Below are 21,168 nucleotides of genomic sequence, written 5' to 3'. Positions count from 1 at the left end.
GTGGGTACCTTGGGATGCTGGAAACAGCCCGACGCATCCACCCGGGTACCTCGGGGCAGCGCCGGGAGGGACATCCTTGGTCTCTTAGGTGTCTTTGCTGAGCTCTCCAGTGGCAGTGGGGAAACCTTTCCCTCCGGGGCACCTTCAGACCCCCCCCCCACAGCAAGTCGGCATCTCAGCTCTCGCCCAGCTCTGCCATCTGATGGAGGAGACCGCGGTGCCCCGGCTGCCAGCGCAGCAGGGCTGGGCTGCGGCACGGCTCGGACCCGGGGAGGAGGAGAAAGTGGCATTTATTTTATTTTATTTCTTCCTCTCTCGAATCATTTAAACTTTGTCGTCATGATTGTTTTTATTTAAAACAAAGAAACAAACAAAAAGGAAAAAAAAAACAAAAACAAAAACAAAAAAAAAACGAAAAACTTTTGTAACGTGGATTTGTTTTCCTTCGTCTGTATTTCAGTCTGCTGGGGTGTTTCCGTAGATGGTGGATACTTGCTTTCATTTTTTTAATGATAGAAGTCTTCTGTTTTAAGTTGGTTTTTTTTTGTTTGTTTTTTTTTTTTATCACCAGCTCATTCTATCCTCTGTGGTTACTCAGTAATTTCATTTCAATATTTATTTTTGTGCTGCTTTTTTATTATAAAATAAATTATTGATATACCAAGCAATGTGGATTCCTGTTTGTAAGGCGAGTAGCCCTGTGTATGTGTCCATTACTTTCTCTTGACAGCCACAACGTAATTTATTGCTGTAAATTTAGCTGCAGTGACTGGTTTTTTTGTACCTTTCCAATAAAGCATTTTCTGGTTTCAGACTTGCCCTGGTGTATGGTCAGCGTTTTGGAGCTCACATTGATTTTCAGGGGCGTTTTCCTTGCTCATCACCTGAGCAGCTGGCTGCAGTGGTTTTGGGATGCAGGCTGAGTGTTGATGCTCCAGCACGTGGCTGAGTTCAACCACCTTCCAGCCCCTCTGTGCTGCTGTTCCCATGCGTTTGGGCCGTGCTCTGGTCCAAGCTGCTGCTCCCACAGGGCTCACGCTTATCGTGTTTCCTGGTGTGTGTTTGTGCTCTCTGCCCAGAGCACGTGGGAGCTGCCGCGGTGGCGGTGCTGGGAGCGCCCCGTGGGACTTGGCTTGGAGACCTTGTGCTGTGAAACAGGTCACGGTGCTGGAGGGAGCCGCTCCCCTCGCCGTGGAGTTATGAAATAATCCTTCAGTGCTTCCTGTGCAACTGCTGGTGAATAAACAGCTTTAACTCCTTCGATCGATATTTCATCCTTCTCTTTTTCCCTATCGGTTCATCCAAGCTATAAAGCAATGGGAGAGCTGGGAGCCACCTGGGCTTTGATCCCCTACCATGGGCAGCCCTTGTTTTTAGGGGCAGCTAAAGGGGGAAACGTGCCCTGCGCTGGGCCAAGGCAGCGTGTCGCATGGATGTGGCCAATGACAGAAGTGGGGCAGTGTATGGCTGAGCAGTGGGACGGTGATGTGCGGTGGTCACTGGGTGCTACAGGTGGGGCTGGCTGCCTCCTCACCCAGCTCCTGGGCATGGAGTAGGGGATGCAGGGCCAGCATCGTTCTGCAGGCTTGGGTGCCTCACAGCTGGTTTGGTGCTTTTTTTTTTTCTTCCATGTTTTGCTTGTGAGAAAGACCTGTTTAACATATAATACAGTAATCAGGACTTGACATAAATAGGCAGTTGTTACCGTCTGCAGTGGGAATTGCACCTGCTGGCAAGAGCAATGAATGCAGCCCATTATGTGCTGGAGTTGATCATTTGTTCAGTGAAGTACAGCCGCGCTTCTTGCTGTGTTCTTATGCCAGTCTGCATCCCGTGAGCACGCTGCCAGATGCCCCATCATCACCTCGCAGTCTGTCCTCACCAGGGGGTGAAGCAGCCTCCGTCCCCGCAGCTGCGGCACAGAGGGGCTCAGAAGATGGAGTTGTTTGCTGAGATGTAGCCCTGCTTTCCTATCAGGCTTGTGCCCATGTCAAGCCTTGTTGGTGGCAGCTCCCTGGATGTGCCAATTGCTTGGCTCTTGTTTACAGGCCGGCTGACACAAAACAAGGCGACCTCACGGGCTGGGCAGGTACAGGCAGCAGATCTGCAGAGCGGAGAGCTTACAAGACTGGCTCAGCCATAGCCTGCCTGTGTTGACTCCACGTTTCCAGCATGATAAGATACTTCTGATAATAACACATAGATTTGTGTTGTTGCTACTGGGCTTGGCTCGGCTGCAGAGGACCCAGCAGCTCGGAACTGCTGCATCCACAGCTTTGGAGGAGGTGCAGTGCACGGGGGGGACACACTGCTTGTGGAGGGAGATGAGCGCGAGCCCTGTGGGAACGTCGGAGTGTGGAGGATGCTGTGTGTGCAGGTATTTCTGCTGGGCCAGCACCAAGGGGCAGGGAGGACGTGCAGCTTAAGAGCATCAGCATTAGAGCAGGAGCGGGCAGAGTGTGGGCTCTGCTCGCTGAGCTAAGTGAAAACGCTCATTCAGCCCATGGTAGAAATTGCTGTTTATTAGAAAAAAAACAAACAAAACCATAAATAATTTCCTCTTGCAATTTACACTTTGCAGCTCGAGAGCAGGGAATAAAACAACACTAGGAGCTGTAAAACAGCTATAAGCCTCACCCGTAGGCTTGTTTGCCATGTGACTGCAAATCAAAGGCTCCAGACTTGCCCTTGTCCTTCCACTGCCCAGCTCCCACCCCAACCAACAGCTAGCTGGTGCCCAAAGAAGTTCCCTAAGGGATCATCTGATTAACAGCAGGGGAACAGAAATAGGAGAAAATAAAACTGGAGAGGAAGTTTAGCAGAAGGACAGAGAAAATCTGTCGGGCTCAGCCCCACGTGCCTTCTCAGAGCCTAGGCAGGGTGATGGATTTGTGGGATGCTGTGGTGATTTGGGAAGTGGCTCACACAGCCCTCATGCTGCTGAGCCCCCCAGGGCCTCCAGCGTCCGCTGATTCTGGTCTTGCAGCACTTGCTTCTTGCATGCAGGGTAGGAACAGGGGATGGAGAGGAGTTAGGAGGAACAGACAGTTCCCAGTCGGTGCATTCCTACCACCACCAGTCACAGTCTGGTTCCCTAATAATGGCTCTGATAAGAAAGCTGGAATCCCTTTTAACTCCTGATCTGCTTGCAGATAAATGGGTTCAGATATAAACAAGCTCCTCTGTCACTGCAGCTTTCGGGAATGCAGCTGCAGGACCGTGCGGTGAGGTCCAGGAGAGGTCCCACTGCTCATCCCAGGAGATCTGGTCCGGCAGCTGCAACCCCATCTGGAGGCCAAGGAGGATGAGCTGCTCTTCTTCCTGGTAAAGGGCTCCTGCACAACTCTGTGGGCTTTTTGAGGGGAAGTAGAGAGGAAAACATAAAAATAAGGCATGATGTCTTTCAAATGTTACCAGGTTTTGAGGTGAATTGAAGTCACCTTCCTGCACTGCTTTTCTCCACGGGGCCCTGGAGATCATTTTTTACCCAAATCAGGAGAAACTGGAGCAGAACTGTGCTGAGAAAAGCATTTTTGTCAGGCCTCGGTGCTGTTTGCAGGTGAGAGCAGGGTGAGGAGGCCAGTCTGTCCAACGGCACAGGGGTGGTCCTGGCTCACTGGGAACCCAGCAGGGGTCTGGGCACAGGGCTGGCACCCAGACTGGCAGTGAAGCAAACAGCACAGTCCCTAACACCTCGGAGACGAGTCAGAAGCTGGCACTACTTTAACCTTTCCCTGGTTATTGCATCTTCCCTTTTAGGGACTGGCTTTATGAGTAGAGTTCCTGGCTCTCCTCCTTCCAGCATGCCAACATGACCAGGTTGTCACAGCCTCGAGAGTCCCCCCTTCCTTGCATTTAAGCCTCTCCAATGCCTGTGTCCCCTCGGATAACTTCTACAGCTCCTCATCCGACAGGATCAGCACTCTCTTCTCGATGTTTTTGCTCTTCTTGCCTCCTGCTCCCTCTGCCCTGCAGGCCACGTGCCCGTTCTCGCCTGGCGCCTTGCGCTCTGCCTCCTGCATGGCCTGCTGGGTGTACTGCTGGTAGGTGGGCGAGAAGTTGTGGATGGCATCCTGCACGATGTCCTGTGGGCTCATCGTCTCCTTCAGTCCGCTCGAGATGCTCTGCATCGGGGCAACGTTTGCTGAAAAACAGAGCAGGAGGTGATGGGGCATCAGATGGCCAATAGCCCGAGTGCTTTAAGACTGCAGTGATGTATTTCCCTAGAAATTCAAGATCGTGGCCTCACCGTGGACCACATCTCACTGTGGGACAAGGGAGCTTACAGTGGTGAGCACCAAGGACGAGGAAGGCAAATCCAGCCCTATGTTTCAAAGAGGGTGGATCCTCTCCAGCAGTGTGTGCTGTAATACCAAAATCCCCTAATTCTGCCTATCCACATCGAGGTATCTTCTCCTGTCACAAACAGTTGAGGGAGAAGAAACTCATGGAGCACAGGAGGAGGCTCCTTTACTGTTTTTTACCATCCCATCATAGTGCTACAAGAGGTTGTCCTTTCCCTACCCACTGGTGAAAGAAGGCAGAAGAGAGGAACAGTTACCTGTTGAGTTTTCTTTCTTCTCTCTGTACACCTGGCAGCTAAAAGCATAGCGCAGAGCAATGGAAGCAAAGAGCATCTCAATGCAGATGATGAAGTTCTGGTATCCAGCAGCCACTGTCCCAGCTCCCACCTCCTTCCCGTCAATGATCTGAACTTCGGGGATCACCCCGCATTTCTCTAGGATTGCCAGCAGTGTCCCTGTGCAGGGAAAGGGAGAGGGATCAGCTCCAGATCACCCCCCTGGGCCGCATGGTGCTGCAATAAGGCTGGGACTCACCTTGCCAGAAGGAGAGGAAGATGACAGCCTTGATGGTGATAAACTTGAGGACCGGCTCAAAAGGGCGCAGCAGGTCCATGGTGGCGAAGTAGAAGAGGAAGAGGGCATAAAGAGCCAGGCTGACAGAGAAGTTGTAGATGATGGTGATGTAGAGATAGCCGCTTCGGACACTGCGGGGGGAGAGCAAGCTGCTGAGCGAGCACAGCTAGGGGCAAAGAGGGAAGGAGGGGAACAGGGGGCTGTGGGGCATGTGCATGGCTGTGCCATGGGGGCAGCCCAGCCCAGCCCAACTGAGGAAGGGTGATGGGGGAAACAGAGGCTTTCACTTTTGTATTTTGGCCCTCTGATGGAGCAGAGACCATCCAGCCCCCTTCCCCCAGAAGATGCCCTCCTCCCAGTCCCACCCAGCATCCTCACTTGAAGTCCCCGTCGTGGTACTTCCCAAACGCCTGCAGGATGATGGTGACAATTGCCATGAGGGGTTTCACAATGCAGAACTGAAGCGTGGCCTGCACAGGGGGGAAACACCATGAACAGGACAGTAGCGACCTCCTGTCCCCACAGCCCCATCACAGCCAACTCTTTGTTGCTGGGATGAAGGAGCAAGTGCTTCTCCATTGCAGGAATGATCTGAACCAGCAGACAGGAGGGAGCAAGGCTATGCACCCTGAGTGCTCCCAAAAATCAGCATAGCCACACCGAGAAGGGGGTGGCTCAGGGCCAGAATGGTGCCTCCAGCCTGCAGCGCAGCACTGGGCAGTCAGGGAGCCGGTCAGCCAACCTGAGACTAGGCAGAGATAAAAATCTCAGCGCTGCAGTGGGAGGGGACCCTGACTCAGCAGTGAGTCAGAGCAAGGACAGCAAGCGCAGCGCCCTGCTGCTGGCCAGGTGCCGACAGAGAGAAAAATAATGAGCATCTGGGTGAGATTTGCCTTTAGGTAAGGGACCCACTGCAACACAGCCCCAGGTGCCCCCATCCCTTGCTGCGGAGGGGAGTTGCAGTGCTTCCCACTGGGTACCCACCTGCTTGCAGAAGCGCAGGAACCCAATGGAGTAGGACATGCCCTGAAGGCAGCAGGTCCCGTACAAGCAGCTAGACCTGGAAGCAGAAGCCAAGGAGATGCTGCTGGGCAACAGGATGGGGAAAACAGGCAGAGGGCTGAGGAGTTGGTGGTGTGCCAACACTTACGCAATGGGTTTCCCTCGGATCTCAGTCATGATGGTGCTTTCCCCACCGAGGTACTCAAAGCACAGGCTCAGGAAGCTGTAGATCACGAAAGCTGGCAAGGAAAGGGCAGACATGGTTAGCAGGGCTGGTGGTAGAGATTGAGGGGGCCTTACATTTAACCTCCCTTCCTGCTCAGATGTCTCCTCATCCACCCAGCATGTTATCAGGGTTTGGGACAATGTTGTGGGTACGTAGAAGGTCATCAGCTAAGTTGAATCCACCTGAGCCAGATGCACTGTGCCATGTCTACAGAGTGAATGTGTTTTGCTGCAGACACAGCAGCTCCACCGTGCACAAACAATCCCTGCATGCAGAGAATGTGGTGGGCATAGGATGTACTGGCAGCGCCCAAGAATGCACATCTGAGCATGTGCAGGAGGAGGGTGATGGCCAAAGACCTTCATAGAAGGACATTAAACTCAAATCACAAGCTCTCTCTGCAGCTCAAAACATCCCAACTGCCTGATTTCAGGTAAGTCTGCCTTTTTCTTTGGAAAAACTGTTTTTCTACCTCAAAGGTAGGCAGAAATCCTTTCCCCTGGGATTGTGGCCAGATGCTGGGCTCTCAGAGCCTGCAGGTGCCCCATGGCCCTCCTCTTCCTGCTGCAGATGGAGCAGGAAAGGGGAAAGCTCCAAATGATAGGGGGGAGAGCTGAAAGCAAAAACAATGGAGATCCGGCACTGCGTGCAAGCCAGGATGCTCCAGAGACACAAGGCAGAGGAGGAAAGCCCTGCTCTGCTGTTAGCATCCCTGCTGACGTAGCTGCCCTGTGCTCACCCTCATAGCAATCACGCACTGAGTCGAAGTAGACATAGTACTGGTGGCTGCCAAGGAGCAGGAGGCTGAGCCACGAGTCGAAGGCATAGATGGGCACGATGAAAAGGATGCGGATGATGTAGCGCTGCTCCTTTGGGATGGTGTAGTTCCTCAGGTGCATGTAGATCTGTAAAGGAGAGCATGCTTTTGTGCATAGCTGTGGCTAGGACCGATGAGTCTGGGCTTAATTTAGTGCTCTGAGGCAGTGGCTCACTCTGGGGCAGCCCCAGCACTGTGGGTCTGTGCAGCATCGCAGAATGTGCCTACTGATGGGGTGCTGCAAGGCTGCGTGCCCAAAGGCACAGCTATGCAGTGCTAGATGAGCTCCCACTGAGTGCTGCCTTGTGCCTCTCCCAGCTCCAGCAGCCACAGGGTAAAGTCCACCCTCCCGATGCAGAGATTTCCCCTCCACCAGCTGCAGAGGAAACACCCACCTGGAGGTAAGGATTTGCAGTGAGATGGTGGGAAACAATGGTTTTGCCCCGGCACCAACCCAGAGCTGTGACTCCATCCTGTCCATACCTGGTGGAAGGTGACGATGAGCGCCGACCACACGAAGATGCCGGAGATGACCCGTGCTGTTGTTGTGGTCAGGAAGAGCTGCTGGCCATCCTGGGAGTCGTTGTGGGCAGCTGTGAGCAGGGTTAGGGCTGGGGATGGGGTGGCGGAGGCCAGCCTGGCAGCTGTGCCCGGCCCTGGGGAGCTGGGTGCCGCAGGAGAGGGCCAAGCACGGGTGGCATTACTCATCTGTGGGAGGGAGAGGCACGGGGAGTGACGTGGGATGGAGGTGAACTGGTGAGGGGGAAGGTCTCAGCAAGTTTCCCAGCCCACAAATCTCTGGTGAGCTTTTCTCCTCCCCACACCTTTTCCAGCGTGACCCTCACCCAAGCCAGCCTATTCTCCATGGTCAGGGCTGCTTCTCTCAGCAGGAAAATGCAAATGTTCACAAGCAGACCCTTGTGTCCGCAAGGAGGTGTCCCTAGTCCCCATATCCCCCAAAACACACACTTCTTCCTCCCAGACTCTGTTTTTTTCATAGGTCACCATCCCTTGGGAAACTAAAAGATCTGCCCACACTTGCTCTCAGGTATTCACACCTGTGGCTCAGGGCCTCTCCCACTGGGCACCAGAGACTTAAGCATTAATATCACCTCCTTCCATGATTAAAACCATCCCCTTATCAACAAGCTGTCAGGATACTGACATCCCTATGGACCATGTGTGCACATCATTATCTTGGGATCCCAGAGAACACTGAGGTCCTTGTGGTCCACCTCCACGTTTGGCTTCTTTCCTTCTGAGTGACCTGCTAGTGGCCAGCTCCAGGGTTCATCAGAAGAAGGAGGTTTGGCATCACCCAGGGCGTTCAGCCAGGCAGCAAACCTCAGCCATCTCAAGGTCCTGGTGTGCCAGCCCAGGCAGCAGCCCAGGCAGCAGCACGGGGTTTGGGGGATGCTGGAGCACTCCTGCATCTTTGCAGGATCCTCGTGGGCAGCTCTGCCCTCCTCAAAGACTCTCACCCCAGCATTCCCAGCACAGAGCACTCCGCAGCTCAGCCAGCAAGGACCAAACTAATAATACACTCTTATTTATAGGGCAGCTTCATATCTCAAGGCCAACAGATGCACAGACTGCCATGTTTGGCCTCTCTTTGAGCTATCTATGGAAACCTGCTTTTTCCACACATATAACAACAGCAGTTAAAAAAAAAAAAAAAAAAAAAAAAAGCAGCAAGCAGAGCTCTAATGATGTAGACACTCCTCAGCACATTGTTAAAAAACAAAGATTTTAGCTGCTGGGTAACTATCGCCCAGAGGAAAACCTGTAAGTACAGACTGGTGAGAGGCAAGAAAACATCTGCCGGAGATAAGCATGGTAGGGGACAACCTTGATCCACTCAAACACAGCAAACAACCCAAAGCCCAGCTCGCCTGGCGGCTCCCTCTCCACAAACCCCAACCTCTAGGGGAGGAAACTCGGCTGGTGTCAGATCAGCAGCCCTAAAAATACCTCCCCCAAACCCCTCCCGCTGTCTGTAAGTGGAGATGCCCAGTGCTGGGTGCTGCGGGTGGCCGGGTCCCAGGGTGTACCTGCAGCTGCAGTGGGCTCTCAGGGCAGCAGGAGCAGAGGGTTTTCCTTTGTGCAGCTGTCGTCACCCTGCCCAGGCCGGCAGGAAGCAGGATCCCGGGGAGGGATCTGTTCTTTGGACAGCCCTTGTAAACATTAACAGGAGGCTGGGGAGAGCTGGCGGTACAGGCAGGAGGGAGGAAGCCGTGTTGGCACCCTTCCGTGGCAAGACCCTTCCCCATAGCCTGTTTTGGGGATGCCCAATGTTAGGTTTGGCAGTTTTCACTCTGCTCAAGCTTTGTGCTAGGGAAGAGCACGATCTGGCTTGCTCCGTGGGACATGGCAGAGAGCTGTGTTCAGCTCCAGACCCATTTATTCTGCCTTCAGCCCGGCGCCGTGCCACAGATGCTTGGCCCAAGCTGTCTCAGCTCCTATTAGCTTTCACAGCCCGGCTGTGCAGCAAGCAGCGCGGCACCAGCGGCCTTCCTGGCAGGCTCTCTTGCATTGTAAAACTCTTAACGCGTCGCAGCAAGTCATTAAAAACAAAAGCCTCAGTGCCACTCAGAGACAGGGCTCCCAGCTCCAGAGGTAACCAGATCCCGGCCGTGCAAGGTAGCCGGGCAACTCAATGCAGCCAAGGGCCCATTTGCTTCCAAAACAAAGGCAGCCAGGAGGTGCGAGGGTAATTTTAGCCCCAAAACTCAGCTCGACAGGATGGCACATCCCAACAGGCAGCTCTCAGACATGGGGCAGACACCTGCTGTGCTCCGACTGCCTGGATGCTGGAGGTGCTCAGTGAAAGCTGAGCCGAAAACCATGGACAGTGCACTGGGTTTGGGCAGGCTGTCTGCGGGATCGCTCTGTCCAGGCCACGCTGCTGCTGAGGGGAGATGGCTGACCTGCACCCAGGGATGGGAGCGGCCAGACTGTGTCCTGCCAGCACCAGGCACTCCTTTCCTGCTGATCGCATCCAGATAAAGCCCGGCTCGGGGCTGTTTATGAGCAGCCTCTCTATACCACCCCCACACCAGGAGGAAGCACCTATAGCACATAACCAAGGCAGAGCAGCACCCAGCCCTCTGTCAAGCCCGTATCACAGGCTTTGCCCCACCACCCACAGGTGTACGGGGCCAACCTCTGCCCTGCTGGCCGAACCCCACCCGGGCACCGTGCCCCGATCCCGAGGCCCCACTCACCCTGCGGGGCTCCTCCAGTTGCAGGCCGTGGCTGCGTCCCGCTGTGCACCTGCCTCCGCATCCCCTGCGCCCTCCTCCAGCACAGACTCCTCCTCCGGGCACCTTCCCAGCAGGACACCGCCAGCCCTTCTCCCTCACTGCACCCCAAGGGGCTCAGCACCAGCCCTCTGTGCCCTCCCCATAACAGCTGGGGCAGCAGGTAGGGTTTTACCTCCTGCAGAAAAGCTGCCAAACGTACCTTTCCAGTCTGCCTCGTTTTGCACTCACGCCCGGAAAGCAAACAGGGCTGGAAGGCTCCGGAGCTGCTGCCCTGCGTTTGTGGTGAGCACTGCCTGGGTGGCAAAAGCAGTTCTTGTTGCGATTGAGAATTAATTCCTCCTGGAGGATAGCGATGACTAAAAGGCAGACATCTGGTTGTACAAGCAGCCAGGCTGGGGAGGCTGTTTTTTTGGGGCAGGCCTTCCCTTGTTTTACTGCAGAACAGAGCAAAACTTGAAGGACCAGCTGCTCGTGGTCTGACTTATCGCCTGCAGAAAGGCAGCCAGATGAGATGTTGTGGCTCTGAGCATCAAATGGGAGATAGTGCTACGTTTTTTTTTCTTTGCTCACCACCGCGTGCAGACCTGGTTGCAAAAAAGAACAAGCAAAGCATGGTAGTAAACCAGGGTCAGCTTTCAGGTATTGACACATGAGGTTTTCAGGGCACAGAAGCAGTGAGGCAGCATATATCACCACAGTGGAAGATGTGGTTTACATTGAATTTGCCAACTCATATATGGTTTATAAAGTCATGGAGCTAAGGGCATCATAGGAGCAGCAGGAGTCGGGAAACAGACTGCATTTTGGATTGGGAAGAGATCTCCACTAGCAAAGATCAACGTTAACAAATTCCACATGGCTCTCTCAGCCCTCCTAGGCTGAAAAAAAAAAAAAAGAAAAAAAGAAGAAATGTAAAAGAGGGAAAATTTGGAGTTCTGACAGATGCAAATCTTTGATTCTTGGAAGCACAGTTTGGAAAATTATTTTTAGATGAAATTTCTGTCAAGGGCAGCTGCAAGCCTGCAGTTTTTGAATGTACTCTTAAAAAAAATGTTTCATTTCTCATTATCCTTTAAAATACTGTAAAAACCATTACTTCAGAGGAAAAAGTCCTTTTGAAATGCATTTTCTGCTTTTGTACTTTTATGGGATTTTTTTTTAGCAACAGTAATGATCCAGCAATAGGATCTGCATGAGGAATGGACAGGCTCTGTGCTGATTCTGCTGACGCTGATGGCTATCAGCACAGCACAGGTCTTCTCTGCCCTGAATCTGAAGGCAAAACCTGGCCTTGGTCAGCTCAATCAAGTTCATAAGTGACAGAAGTGTGAAATAGCTTACTTAAAAATTGACCACTTGGTGCTACCTGTTCCAAGAAGAGGAAAAAACAAACGTGCTTTCCAAGCAAACAGCACAAGTTGGGCTGTTAAGCACTGCGTTAACTCATATGACCTCACATAAGAGCACTTTCTTTCAATGGACTCAGGCAACACCCCACTGTGTAACCTCCAAAGCCCTTCTGTCCCCATGTCTGCTCTGACAGTGCTTCAGGAGAGGGGCAGCTTGTTGCAGGTGGCCCAGAGCAATGCACATGCTGTCTCTCTGAAGTGCTAGTACCACATCTTATGGAAACAACCAATATTTTGCCTTTTTCTCATTAATTTGGGTTCCTTCCTGCCATCCTGACATCACTTTTCATGAAATTGGAACACTGCAATTATCTACCTCTCTTCAAAATGTGACTGAAAATGAAGAGCAGATTCAGAATACATCAGGAGGAAACTGACATAAGGATAAAAGCAGGTATATAGGAGTAATTTCCTTAAAAAAATAAACAAAAATTAAAAAAAAAAAAAAAAAGCAAGCAAAAAAAAATCTTTCCTATTATGCAATTGCTGTTTATTTGTTACAGAGGCTTGCATTTCAATTGAAGTGATTTTTGCAGAGCAAAAAAAAACAACCAACCATGTAAAATTAGATTCATCAATGTTTCTTTTACTCACTCTGCACTGGGTGTTCCCCTTTGCGGTACAGTGTAGCTACAGAGCTTGGCATCCATCACTCCTCGGGCACAAATGCAGAGCTGTGATGTTTCCCAGATATACATCCCTCCCCAGGTGACAAATATAACATTTCTTTTGTATACTGAGGCTATTGTTCTCATCTCATCACCAACTATCTGGACCGCAAACCTGTCAGAGGAACAAAACCCACAACCATTCTACACAGTAGAGAAAAATTCATCACATTCCTAAGCGTGTCCAAAACCAGCACAAAGACATTCCATCATTTTCATTTCTTGTCCTCTCAAAAAAGTGGTGATGAGTCACGGACTCCAGATCATTTCCTTGAATCCAGATGGTACAACTTCACCACACTTGGCAACTTCGGATCACTTCCCGTAGAGCTTGTATTCCTTCCATGGTCTTGTCCTTCAAAGCCATAGCGAGAAGAACAGGTTTGTTCCCAGCTTCCTGAGACACAAATGCCACCAGGTTTTTGGCACAAACGTGGACGAGGGGCTGAAAAGCAAAGGTAAACAGAGGTACATTCGCAGCTGCAAAGTCATCCTGCACGAGTTAGCAGAGGAAGAGCCCTGCAATGACTCCTTCATGGAGCACATCGAGAACCTGTCTGTGCTGGATGCTGAGCGTTAGTTTGCTGAGCAGTTCCAGAGTGATTGGAAACAGACACACAGCCTGGCTGGCCAGCAACGCCAAGCCGTGGTATGGGATAATTTAGAAGGCACTTTCTCAACAGGCTTAAAATAGAAGAGTTTAGACCTGTGAGTGGCAGCCCAACAACCCATCCCAAAACAACTGAACTGGAGCTGCACTGGAGTTCTGCACTGCTTTAGAGTGTTTGGAAAGCTGCTGTTGAGAGTCCTTCTGCAATTCTTCCCACAGCATCAAACATCAACTTACATAAAACGATCAGAATGCCTCTATTCCCATGATAACCAGATTCCCAAGTACCATATTCTTGTTGCTGACCAGACCATGCTCTGCTGACAAACACTGGAAGTAAGCTGTCATGTTTTTCTAAGTCTTAGAGACCTCAAACTGGCATTATACACAGCCTTTGCATGTAAAAACGTTTCTGATTTTAACAGAATCATAAAAACCGGAAATAAATGGTGAGGCTGAAGCAGGGAAAAGAAGGGATATCATCTTCTTAGTGAAGCCTCTTTAAGAAGAATATCCAACTTGCCTAAGTTTTATTGACACTTATAGTTATGCATTTTTTAGAAGGCTGAGCTAGCATGACTTTAGCTGCCGTGTAGCTTTGAAGCATGTATGGTCTCAAATGGGGATGTTCAAAGCAACAAGCAGGAAGTCAGCAAATTAAACTCTTCTTGAAGTTTAGACTGATTAAGTTGGTCACATGCTTTAAAAACACTGTGTAAAAAAAGCACTTCCTATCTCCAAAATAAAACACAGAAATGGCTCAGAGGTGCCACTGTTCAGAATTAGCAGCCATGTCAACCAGGCAGAGCAAAGCTTCCCCCACCCAGGGAAGGCAGACTTGTTGAGGAATGAGAACTACATGCAGGGGTGGACAGAAAGGGGAACCTACGTGTTGTTACAGCTTTTCTAGTTAAGGTTAGCAAGTAACATCTGACAGCCCAACTCTGTTGGAAAGCCTCATAAACTTGTAGCTCTATAACTTTCTGCTTTAATGCTTGACCAGCTGACACTTTGCAAAACACATTTCCTTCTGCTTTCTCTCCAGCTCTGTGAAACCAGTCGATAAAAACTCATTTTGTTAGAGGAAAACAAATTAAACTTTATCAAGGGCAGGTGTTGGCAGGCGCACAGAGAGAGGGCATCTAAAGTCCATTGTGGGGCTGGCAGAGATGGAAGCTGGGGAGGGGGGGGGAAGAGACTCAAAAAGGAGAAATCATTGAAACAGAAACCCAGGAAAGCTTATCAGAGGCTGTATGTTTGATCTTGCAACACGAGCTGTATCAAATCGTCCATAAACACAGCAAGGCAACCCACCATCAAGCACCAGCCCCACAAAGCTGTCGGAGAACAGATGAACGTGCCCGTTTTTCAGAGGAACCCCTCTTCCTTCAGACCAGATTTTTACATCCATTTCACCGCCGTGCAAACACCGCTCAACGGCCGTGATTCATCAGCTCCCTGGCAACTCGCACGGCCCCACCTACAGCATTTCCCCTTCGCTCGGTGCCGGGGCGCTGCGCATCTGCTCCTACCTCATCCTTGCCCAGCAGCACTTTGGTGCTGAGCGAAGGCCTGCCAACGTTGTCCCCTATGGTGTCGGGGTCCACGTAGACGAGCGTGCCCATCTTGCCGTACTGCGTGACCACCACGAGGATGGAGTTGGAGAACGCGGTGCAAACCACCTCGGTGCGGACCCCGCGGACCGCCTCGTCCCGCCGCTTAGACGTCACGATGGGACTGGCTGCCATCGCTGCGGGAAGCGATCAGACCGCGTCAGATGAAAAGCACGGCACGCGGCTATCAAAAGCCTCCAACCTGTCGTTCATTGGCTTGGCTTTGTTACCGCGGTTGATTCCGGAGCGTAAAAGCACCCAGACGTGCGGGCGAAGAGCAGCTGTGCGGGGGAACCGATGCCCTCACGCGGACACCGCTGCACAGCGCCCGCAGCCCGCGATCCCCTCCCCGGACCGAGCCGAGGCCCCACGCCGCCACCCGGCACCCGGCCCGCCCCGGCGGAAGAGCGCCCGTCCCCTCCTCCCATCCCACCATCCGGCGCGGGCAGATGGCGCCGGGCCGCCATGTTGGGGAGGGGCCGCCATGTTGGGGAGGGGCCGCCATGTTGGGGAGGGGCCGCCATGTTGGAGAGGGGCCGCCATGTTGGGGAGGGGCCGCCATGTTGGGGAGGGGCCGCCATGTTGGGGAGGGGCCGCCATGTTGGGGAGGGGCCGCCCGCAGCCCCGCCGTCCCTCTGCCCGTTTGGCAGCGCTGTGCTGCGGTCGGAGCTCCGTGCCCCTCGCTCATGTCCTGAAGCGAAGGGTGTGTGTTGCGGCCCTCTTGTGTTGCCGTGGGAGATGAGCAAAGTGTGTGTAAAGAAATGCTCGTGCACCGCGAGGATGCTCATTTCTGTTCCATCCACACTTTATTTGCGTGCTTATAACACTGTGGTTCTGCGTCCCTCCAAAGCAGAGTCACACAGAGCTCACAAAGCTGGGCTTTCTCAGAGGTTTGCAGCCGTGTGGCCTCGTGCACGTGCTGTGGATGACGCCTGTAAAACACAACCCTTTTTTTCCATGCATTCGCTGTTACCATTCCTTACAAAACACCACAGGGAAAGCACCGAGCCTCTAAAAGCAGCCAACTCCTCTTTGGTTCGCTTTACAACCTGTAGCTTCCAGGCGGAGCGCGTCGGCTCTGCGCTGTGTGCTCGGAGGCACCGTCAGAGAGCAGCAGAGCTCCACAGAAAACCCTTCACCGGCTCGGTGGTGGTGGATGCAGGCGGAGCGGCTCCGTGCCTGCTGGCCCTGTGGCAATAGTCTGTTCTGCAGCGCTGCGAACGGTCGGCGCCGCTCTCTTGCTGACCAGCATCACTCGAAGCCGACAGAGGTCATAGCAGCTCCTGTCAGCAAAGCCTCGGCGCTCGTGGAGGAGCGTATTCCCGTCCTGCCTTCTCTGGAGGAAGGTTTTACTTCAGGAAACAGGACCGGATTCTTCCTGCCATCCTCGCCAGCTTCTGTTTTATTCCTTACACGAGGAGAGGAACAGAGACTCCACTCCAGCTCAGATTTCTGTGGAAACGGCTCTGTCCCCTACACTTCACTGATTTCCATTAGTTTGGGAGCAAAGAGTTATTTCAGTTGATTGGAAACCGTTTTGGCGTGGATCAGAGGCAGGGTATATAGCAAACACGTGAAGCTGGCAGCAAAAGGGAGCCGAGCCCTGAATTTTCATCACCAAAAATAAACACATTCAAAAAATAGAGATGGCTGTGAAGGAGAAGGCTGCTATAGCTCAGCTGACCCAGGCAAGGTGTGGAGCTTTGAGTGGGCAGGACGTGGGACCTGCCCATGGGTCAGCCTGCTGCTTCCCACCCTGCTCTGCCTCAGAAGGACGTGTGTCTGTGCTTGCACTCTGCCTATCAATAGAGCTTTTCATCCAATGATCCCTAATCACATTGCAAACATTATTAATTTAGCTTCATAAACTCTCTTTTGACACAAGAGGTTATTAATACACCCCATTTTATGGTCCGAGGGAAATAAAGAATGAAGGCAGACAGCAGTTCAGAAGCCATCGCATCCTTGGCTGCAAGGATCTCTTCTTCCATTCCCTTGCACTTACAGCTGAGGAAACATAAGTCGTGTGTGTCACTGTCTCAATTACTTGCAAAAATCAATGACTGTGCAGCCCAATACTTTGACAAGAAAAACTACCCATAATATTGCAGTTTTAAACCTTTATTATTATTTATTCAAGCAGTTTCTTACCACTCTTTTGTTTTTTTAAATGCTTAAGTGCCTCTGTGTAGTCTGCTTTTTTTTTTTTTTTTTAATGATAATCTCTGCATTTATCTGAAGTGATTTTATAGAGTTAATGCGTGAGATCTGCAGAGCATTAGAAATCTTTCCCACTTCTCTTGAAAACTAGACACGGTGTTTCAGGACACCCATTAATAATCCCTGCTCTTGGGAACACCTCGCTATCAAAGTGCTGGGTTGCTTTATTAGTTTACAGGTTATTACTTCTCTAGTTTAGATTTCTCTCTTGTATCTTTTATGATGCAGAATATAGACTGTGAGCTGGAACCTGAGGTGCAGCCAGGCTCTGGTCTGCACATCCAAGCAGAGAAGAAAGAAATTAGTTTGCTCCCCAGTGCAGAAGCTGCTTGGGAATTCCTCTGACTCTCGTTATAAATCAGCTGCATGAAGCAGAGCTGCTGCTCAGGACACTCCTCTGGCCAGCCAATATCCCTGTGCTCCTTTTCCCTGTGTCATCATCACAGCAAGGTTGGGAACATGTGTGTGGTGTGGGGTTAGCGTGCCTTCATGTCAGTGCTCCCATGGACAACAAATAGCATCATTTCTACTTCTAACAGAGCACTCTAGGAGGTTTGCTAGTTTGTAAGTTGTATACACAGCTCTCATTGCATGGGACATGCTCTGTTTTGTTTGTTGCGTGGAAGGCTAAGCCAATCCATCAGGCATTGCAGAACCTCTCTGAGCCGTTTACCTGTTGAGTACACTTTTTCTTTTCCAGTGCAGAATTCAACCTGAAAAAAAGAAAAACAAAAACCACTACCACCAAAAAAAACCACCAAAAAAACCCCCAAAAAACCACAGTCTTCTAACGAAGTATAAACCTAGAGCTGAAAAACAAGTGATGCAGTTTTTGTGTAGTCTGTAGACTGCAGTCAGCTGCACATCCGAGATGCTGGAGGTGGATGCAAGCGTGAGACTGTTGGATCATCCTGTTGTCTTGTTTTCTTGCATTTGCAACTTAGTGAGGAAACAATATGGGAATGTTCATTGGTGTGTGTATAAATAGTGAGTACTCACATATGAGTATTAGCCTGTTTGCCTGCAAAAGCTCAGTGTGCAGAGTAGGATTTAAAAACATGTCAGTAAGCTAGCACACTCTGGCTGGGCCTGGAAGCATCCAGGTAGCAATGTGACTAAAGCTCTTTGCTTTTTTATTGCTTTTTTTTTTTTCCTTTCAGATTTAGCAAGCTATAAATGGAGTACTCCAGCCCTTATAGGACTTAGTTGTGCTGCCTCATTTGTGTTTTCTGAACTGCCTATGCAGACTGGAGGAGGAGAATTTGAGGTCCAGGAGACTGGGGTGAGCAACGGGCCCCAGTGCAATGGTGCTGGGGGAGAGCTTCAGAAAGGGGCTCCTTCTGAGGCTGCAGGACCTGGGATAAGTCAGATAAGTTGCACTTAGAGAAGAACTTGGAACAGCAGTAGTTTTCATGTACTTGGTACACTGAAAATCAGCGTGTCCTACATTTCTTTGCAAAATTTAGCCAGAGGTGACTTTAGCACCTACTGAAATGATAACGGCATTCTTGAAATGTCCAGAATAGCTCCAGTCTACCTACAGGAGCTCCAGACTGCCTAAAAGACTCTGCATTACATCACACAGATGACCTGGTGCTGTGTAACAATAATCTTACTCTCAATATTTGTCATAACAGCTGCCCAAACTGGGCACTGCAAGCAGGGGGGTATGGAGCAGATCACGTCATTGTGATGCAAGATTGAGTTTGAGTACCATTTACATAATTTTCATTTGTCGTATAACAGCCCTACATTGATGATGACCATGACCACATCTGTGCATGGTATCATCCATCAACAGTCCCACCCTGCGAACAGCAGAAGCTTTGCATTACTGGAATGGCTGAAGAAATTATTTCCACGGATCAGTAAAAGCAGCAGTAATTGCCATAAAGCCCACAATGGTTGATGCAGGAGTTTTTTGGTTACTTGTGGTGGTCTGTCAGATGAAAGACAGTGTGCAATAATGGATCGTAAAAATAATAGTAGTGTCACTTCAAAGAACAAAACTCAGAGCACTCTTTGTTCTTAAGAAGGGTGAAAACACAGAAAATAACAGCGTTTCTCTTGCAGGAACAAGAAGAGAATACCAGAGTGTGGTTGTAATACTAATAGTATCATCACTTGTATAAATCACTTAATTGTGACAGCAAATTAAACACTGCTGTTGTCTAGAAATCAGCCATAGTTAAAATGATGTGTCTTTGTGCTCTGCCAGTAATATATTAGCTCCTCTTTCAAGTGGGAAAACAATTAAAAACTTGGTTGAAAAGGGCATATTTTCTCTGTGGCCACTGATCCCTCAACTTCTGGAAAAAATAAAGTGTTTGTAATAGTTGTTCATTATTACACAGTTGAAGGAGGAAAAATCTGTTTTCTCATTATGCTCAAGAAAGTTATGAAATTGGGCTGGGAATATTTGAAAATGAAAGAGGCACATAACCAAATGATTTCAACTTTGACAATATATCATCGTTTGCAGCTCATAATGCCGCTGTTAACTTTGGGAGTTATCTGTCAGTGCGCAGAGTGGAAAATGAGAATAAATATTTGCTTTTAGTTCTAAATAACAGAATAGGGTGAGGTAGACAGGTCTGATTTGATTTTGAGGGTTGTGTAATAAAAGTTTAAGCATTACGGGAGGCATTCGTTTTGCAGAACTTAATAAGATGGAAACACTGAGGCATCTCCCAGTGAAGTGGGTGGCTTTGAGCCTTGGTCATGCAAACATGATTCTGAGCATCAGGAATTCCTCTGGATGTTGGGATGAAGATGGCTGCACCTAATTTTTAACTTCTTCACACATTTTGAAGACAAAGGATGATGGAAATGCCTGCTCTCGGGATGCTTCCTCTTTCATAGTGCATTAATTTGTTTTTGTTACCTAGTCAAAACAACAAGACTTAGCACACAAAACATTATAAATGCTGATCTACATTATAAATGCCGATAGAGAAAGGCTAACACATTTTTCGGTCATAAGTGTCAGAGCTTCATGAAGACAAGGCAAAAGAATGCAGGTAGACACCCTTCAGTGGGCTGTGTAAGCTCTTGGATCCCAGTTTTCATCTACCAACAACTTGATTCACTCTCTGGAATAGAGATTTTAAGGATCTGGAAGCCATCCTGAAGGACTGTCGCAAGACTGGATCTACGAGGAATATTGGGAATAAAGAATTTGTGAGGTATAAACATATGCTGCACCAGTTCGCATTTAGAAATCCCTCAGATCCTCGTTATCTCCATCTCATAGCATGTGTAGAAGTCACTGTGTCCATCCCTGTTCCGAGAGCGCCAGAAGAAATGTGTTCTCTTGGAGGCAGATTTGACATTGCAGAAACCTGCAAAATGTTAAAGCTGAAGTTTAAATTAATTTTAACTGACTACATAAAGAGTTTTATGAACCAACATTAAAAAAAAAAGCATTGAAATTGTTTGTTATTACCATTCTAAGTAATGAACTGAAGTCTGTAATAATTGAATGGCGCCTTTGATGTACACTATAAACGTAGTCTGTGGAGAACAATGCAATTATACACCGAGGAAAATGGCATTAAAACATTGTCCCCGATTTCACAGGTGCTTATCTATTTCTGTCAAAAAAACATAATCACCAAGAAAAGGGGATATGCTAAGAACTTCTGAAGTTTCATCCTGGAGACGAGGTCTGAATATTCCATAAGGAAATCAATGTGGTTCGCCTACTCTCTATTTGTCTCTGCAGGAAATGCTCTGTATCAGTCTTTCTCTGCTCTGTGCTAACTTTGTTTTGTTTCTCCGGAGGACTCCAAGCTGTTGCTCATGCTGTTCCTCATAACTTCACATGAGCTTCTTCTCCCATCTCTTCCACGAGCATTTTGGAACCAGTTTGCCCTGGAACCCTGAGATCGGAGAACATGGGGGATTAGGTTTAAACTTGTTAAACTGAATTAACACTCCCACCACTTGCTTCTGGCCTGTGCCAGTCCTTCTAATCTTGTTCAGAGTTTAGGATAATTTGTTTAGTAGTGCTGATCAGCTGGAGGTTAATTCAATTGGACTTTGGTTGTTTATTCACGCCCGGATTTGCTAAGTGTCGCAGCAGATCCATGAGGTCTCTGTTACAGTTATGAGACGGCTTCATTAGTGTGATGGAGAGTCCATCTGGATGGCTTCTTTTCCTCGCTGCAATAACTAGCAGTCAGGGCTCTCTCCGCTGGAAAATATCCGTATAAAACACCTCCCTTTCATTTGTGTGCTACATGTATTGATTACAACTTAAAATACACTTCTCTGTTCTGATTGCTGGCATTGCCGATGATCTTTCTCACAGATCTCAGCAGTTCTTCAGCTCTATATTTTAAACTGATACCAGAATTTAACAGGAAAGTACAAATGTGTTTTAAAAGCCATTTATCGCTACTAATCCCTTTAATGCAGTGTTTTGGTCCTAGAGAATTCCCGCTCTCCTCCAGGTCTGCTTT

The 21,168-nt window shown here is 49.7% G+C and overlaps 2 protein-coding genes across 3 annotated transcripts; both read right to left on the bottom strand.

The window, feature by feature from the left end:
* Positions 1-1,432: 1,432 nt before the first annotated feature.
* Positions 1,433-11,192, bottom strand: TMEM184A (transmembrane protein 184A). 2 transcript variants are annotated; one of them, XM_031606884.2, is made up of 9 exons: positions 10,147-11,192; positions 7,406-7,630; positions 6,845-7,010; positions 6,028-6,118; positions 5,862-5,937; positions 5,256-5,347; positions 4,839-5,008; positions 4,562-4,759; positions 1,433-4,144 (listed from the first exon to the last, which is right to left on the bottom strand). In XM_031606884.2, exons 2-9 carry the CDS (start codon positions 7,628-7,630, stop codon positions 3,894-3,896), a joined length of 1,269 nt encoding a protein of 422 aa, XP_031462744.1. In that variant the 5' UTR covers positions 10,147-11,192; the 3' UTR covers positions 1,433-3,893. The 2 variants fall into 2 exon arrangements, with proteins under 2 accessions (XP_031462744.1, XP_090007991.1); XM_090151865.1 differs by lacking the exon at positions 10,147-11,192 and adding an exon at positions 8,974-10,102.
* Positions 11,193-12,159: 967 nt separating this feature from the next.
* On the bottom strand, positions 12,160-14,896 carry PSMG3 (proteasome assembly chaperone 3). The gene is made up of 2 exons (XM_031606676.2): positions 14,405-14,896; positions 12,160-12,707 (listed from the first exon to the last, which is right to left on the bottom strand). The coding sequence occupies exons 1-2, from the start codon at positions 14,618-14,620 to the stop codon at positions 12,555-12,557; spliced, it is 369 nt and encodes a 122-aa protein (XP_031462536.1). The 5' UTR covers positions 14,621-14,896; the 3' UTR covers positions 12,160-12,554.
* Between the last annotated feature and the right edge of the window lie 6,272 nt (positions 14,897-21,168).

Source organism: Phasianus colchicus, chromosome 16 (assembly GCF_987193195.1).
Source record: "Phasianus colchicus chromosome 16, bPhaCol1.hap1.1, whole genome shotgun sequence".
Classification (NCBI taxonomy): domain Eukaryota; kingdom Metazoa; phylum Chordata; class Aves; order Galliformes; family Phasianidae; genus Phasianus; species Phasianus colchicus.
Note: the sequence above shows the minus strand (reverse complement) of the source record. Positions and strands in the feature narration are given on the sequence as shown.

What these genes read in the sequence shown, in the direction of transcription:
- PSMG3 (XM_031606676.2), bottom strand. Translation starts at nt 14,620, where the DNA reads ATGGCAGCCAGTCCCATCGTGACGTCTAAGCGGCGGGACGAGGCGGTC. An exon ending in TGCTGCTGGGCAAGGATGAG is followed by an intron (nt 12,708 to 14,404) that starts GTAGGAGCAGAT and finishes TTTGCTTTTCAG; the next exon opens with CCCCTCGTCCACGTTTGTGC.
- TMEM184A (XM_090151865.1), bottom strand. Translation starts at nt 9,192, where the DNA reads ATGGGGAAGGGTCTTGCCACGGAAGGGTGCCAACACGGCTTCCTCCCT. An exon ending in AGTGCGTGATTGCTATGAGG is followed by an intron (nt 6,119 to 6,844) that starts GTGAGCACAGGG and finishes TTTCCTTGCCAG; the next exon opens with CTTTCGTGATCTACAGCTTC. An exon ending in CTTCCTCTCCTTCTGGCAAG is followed by an intron (nt 4,760 to 4,838) that starts GTGAGTCCCAGC and finishes TTCCCTGCACAG; the next exon opens with GGACACTGCTGGCAATCCTA.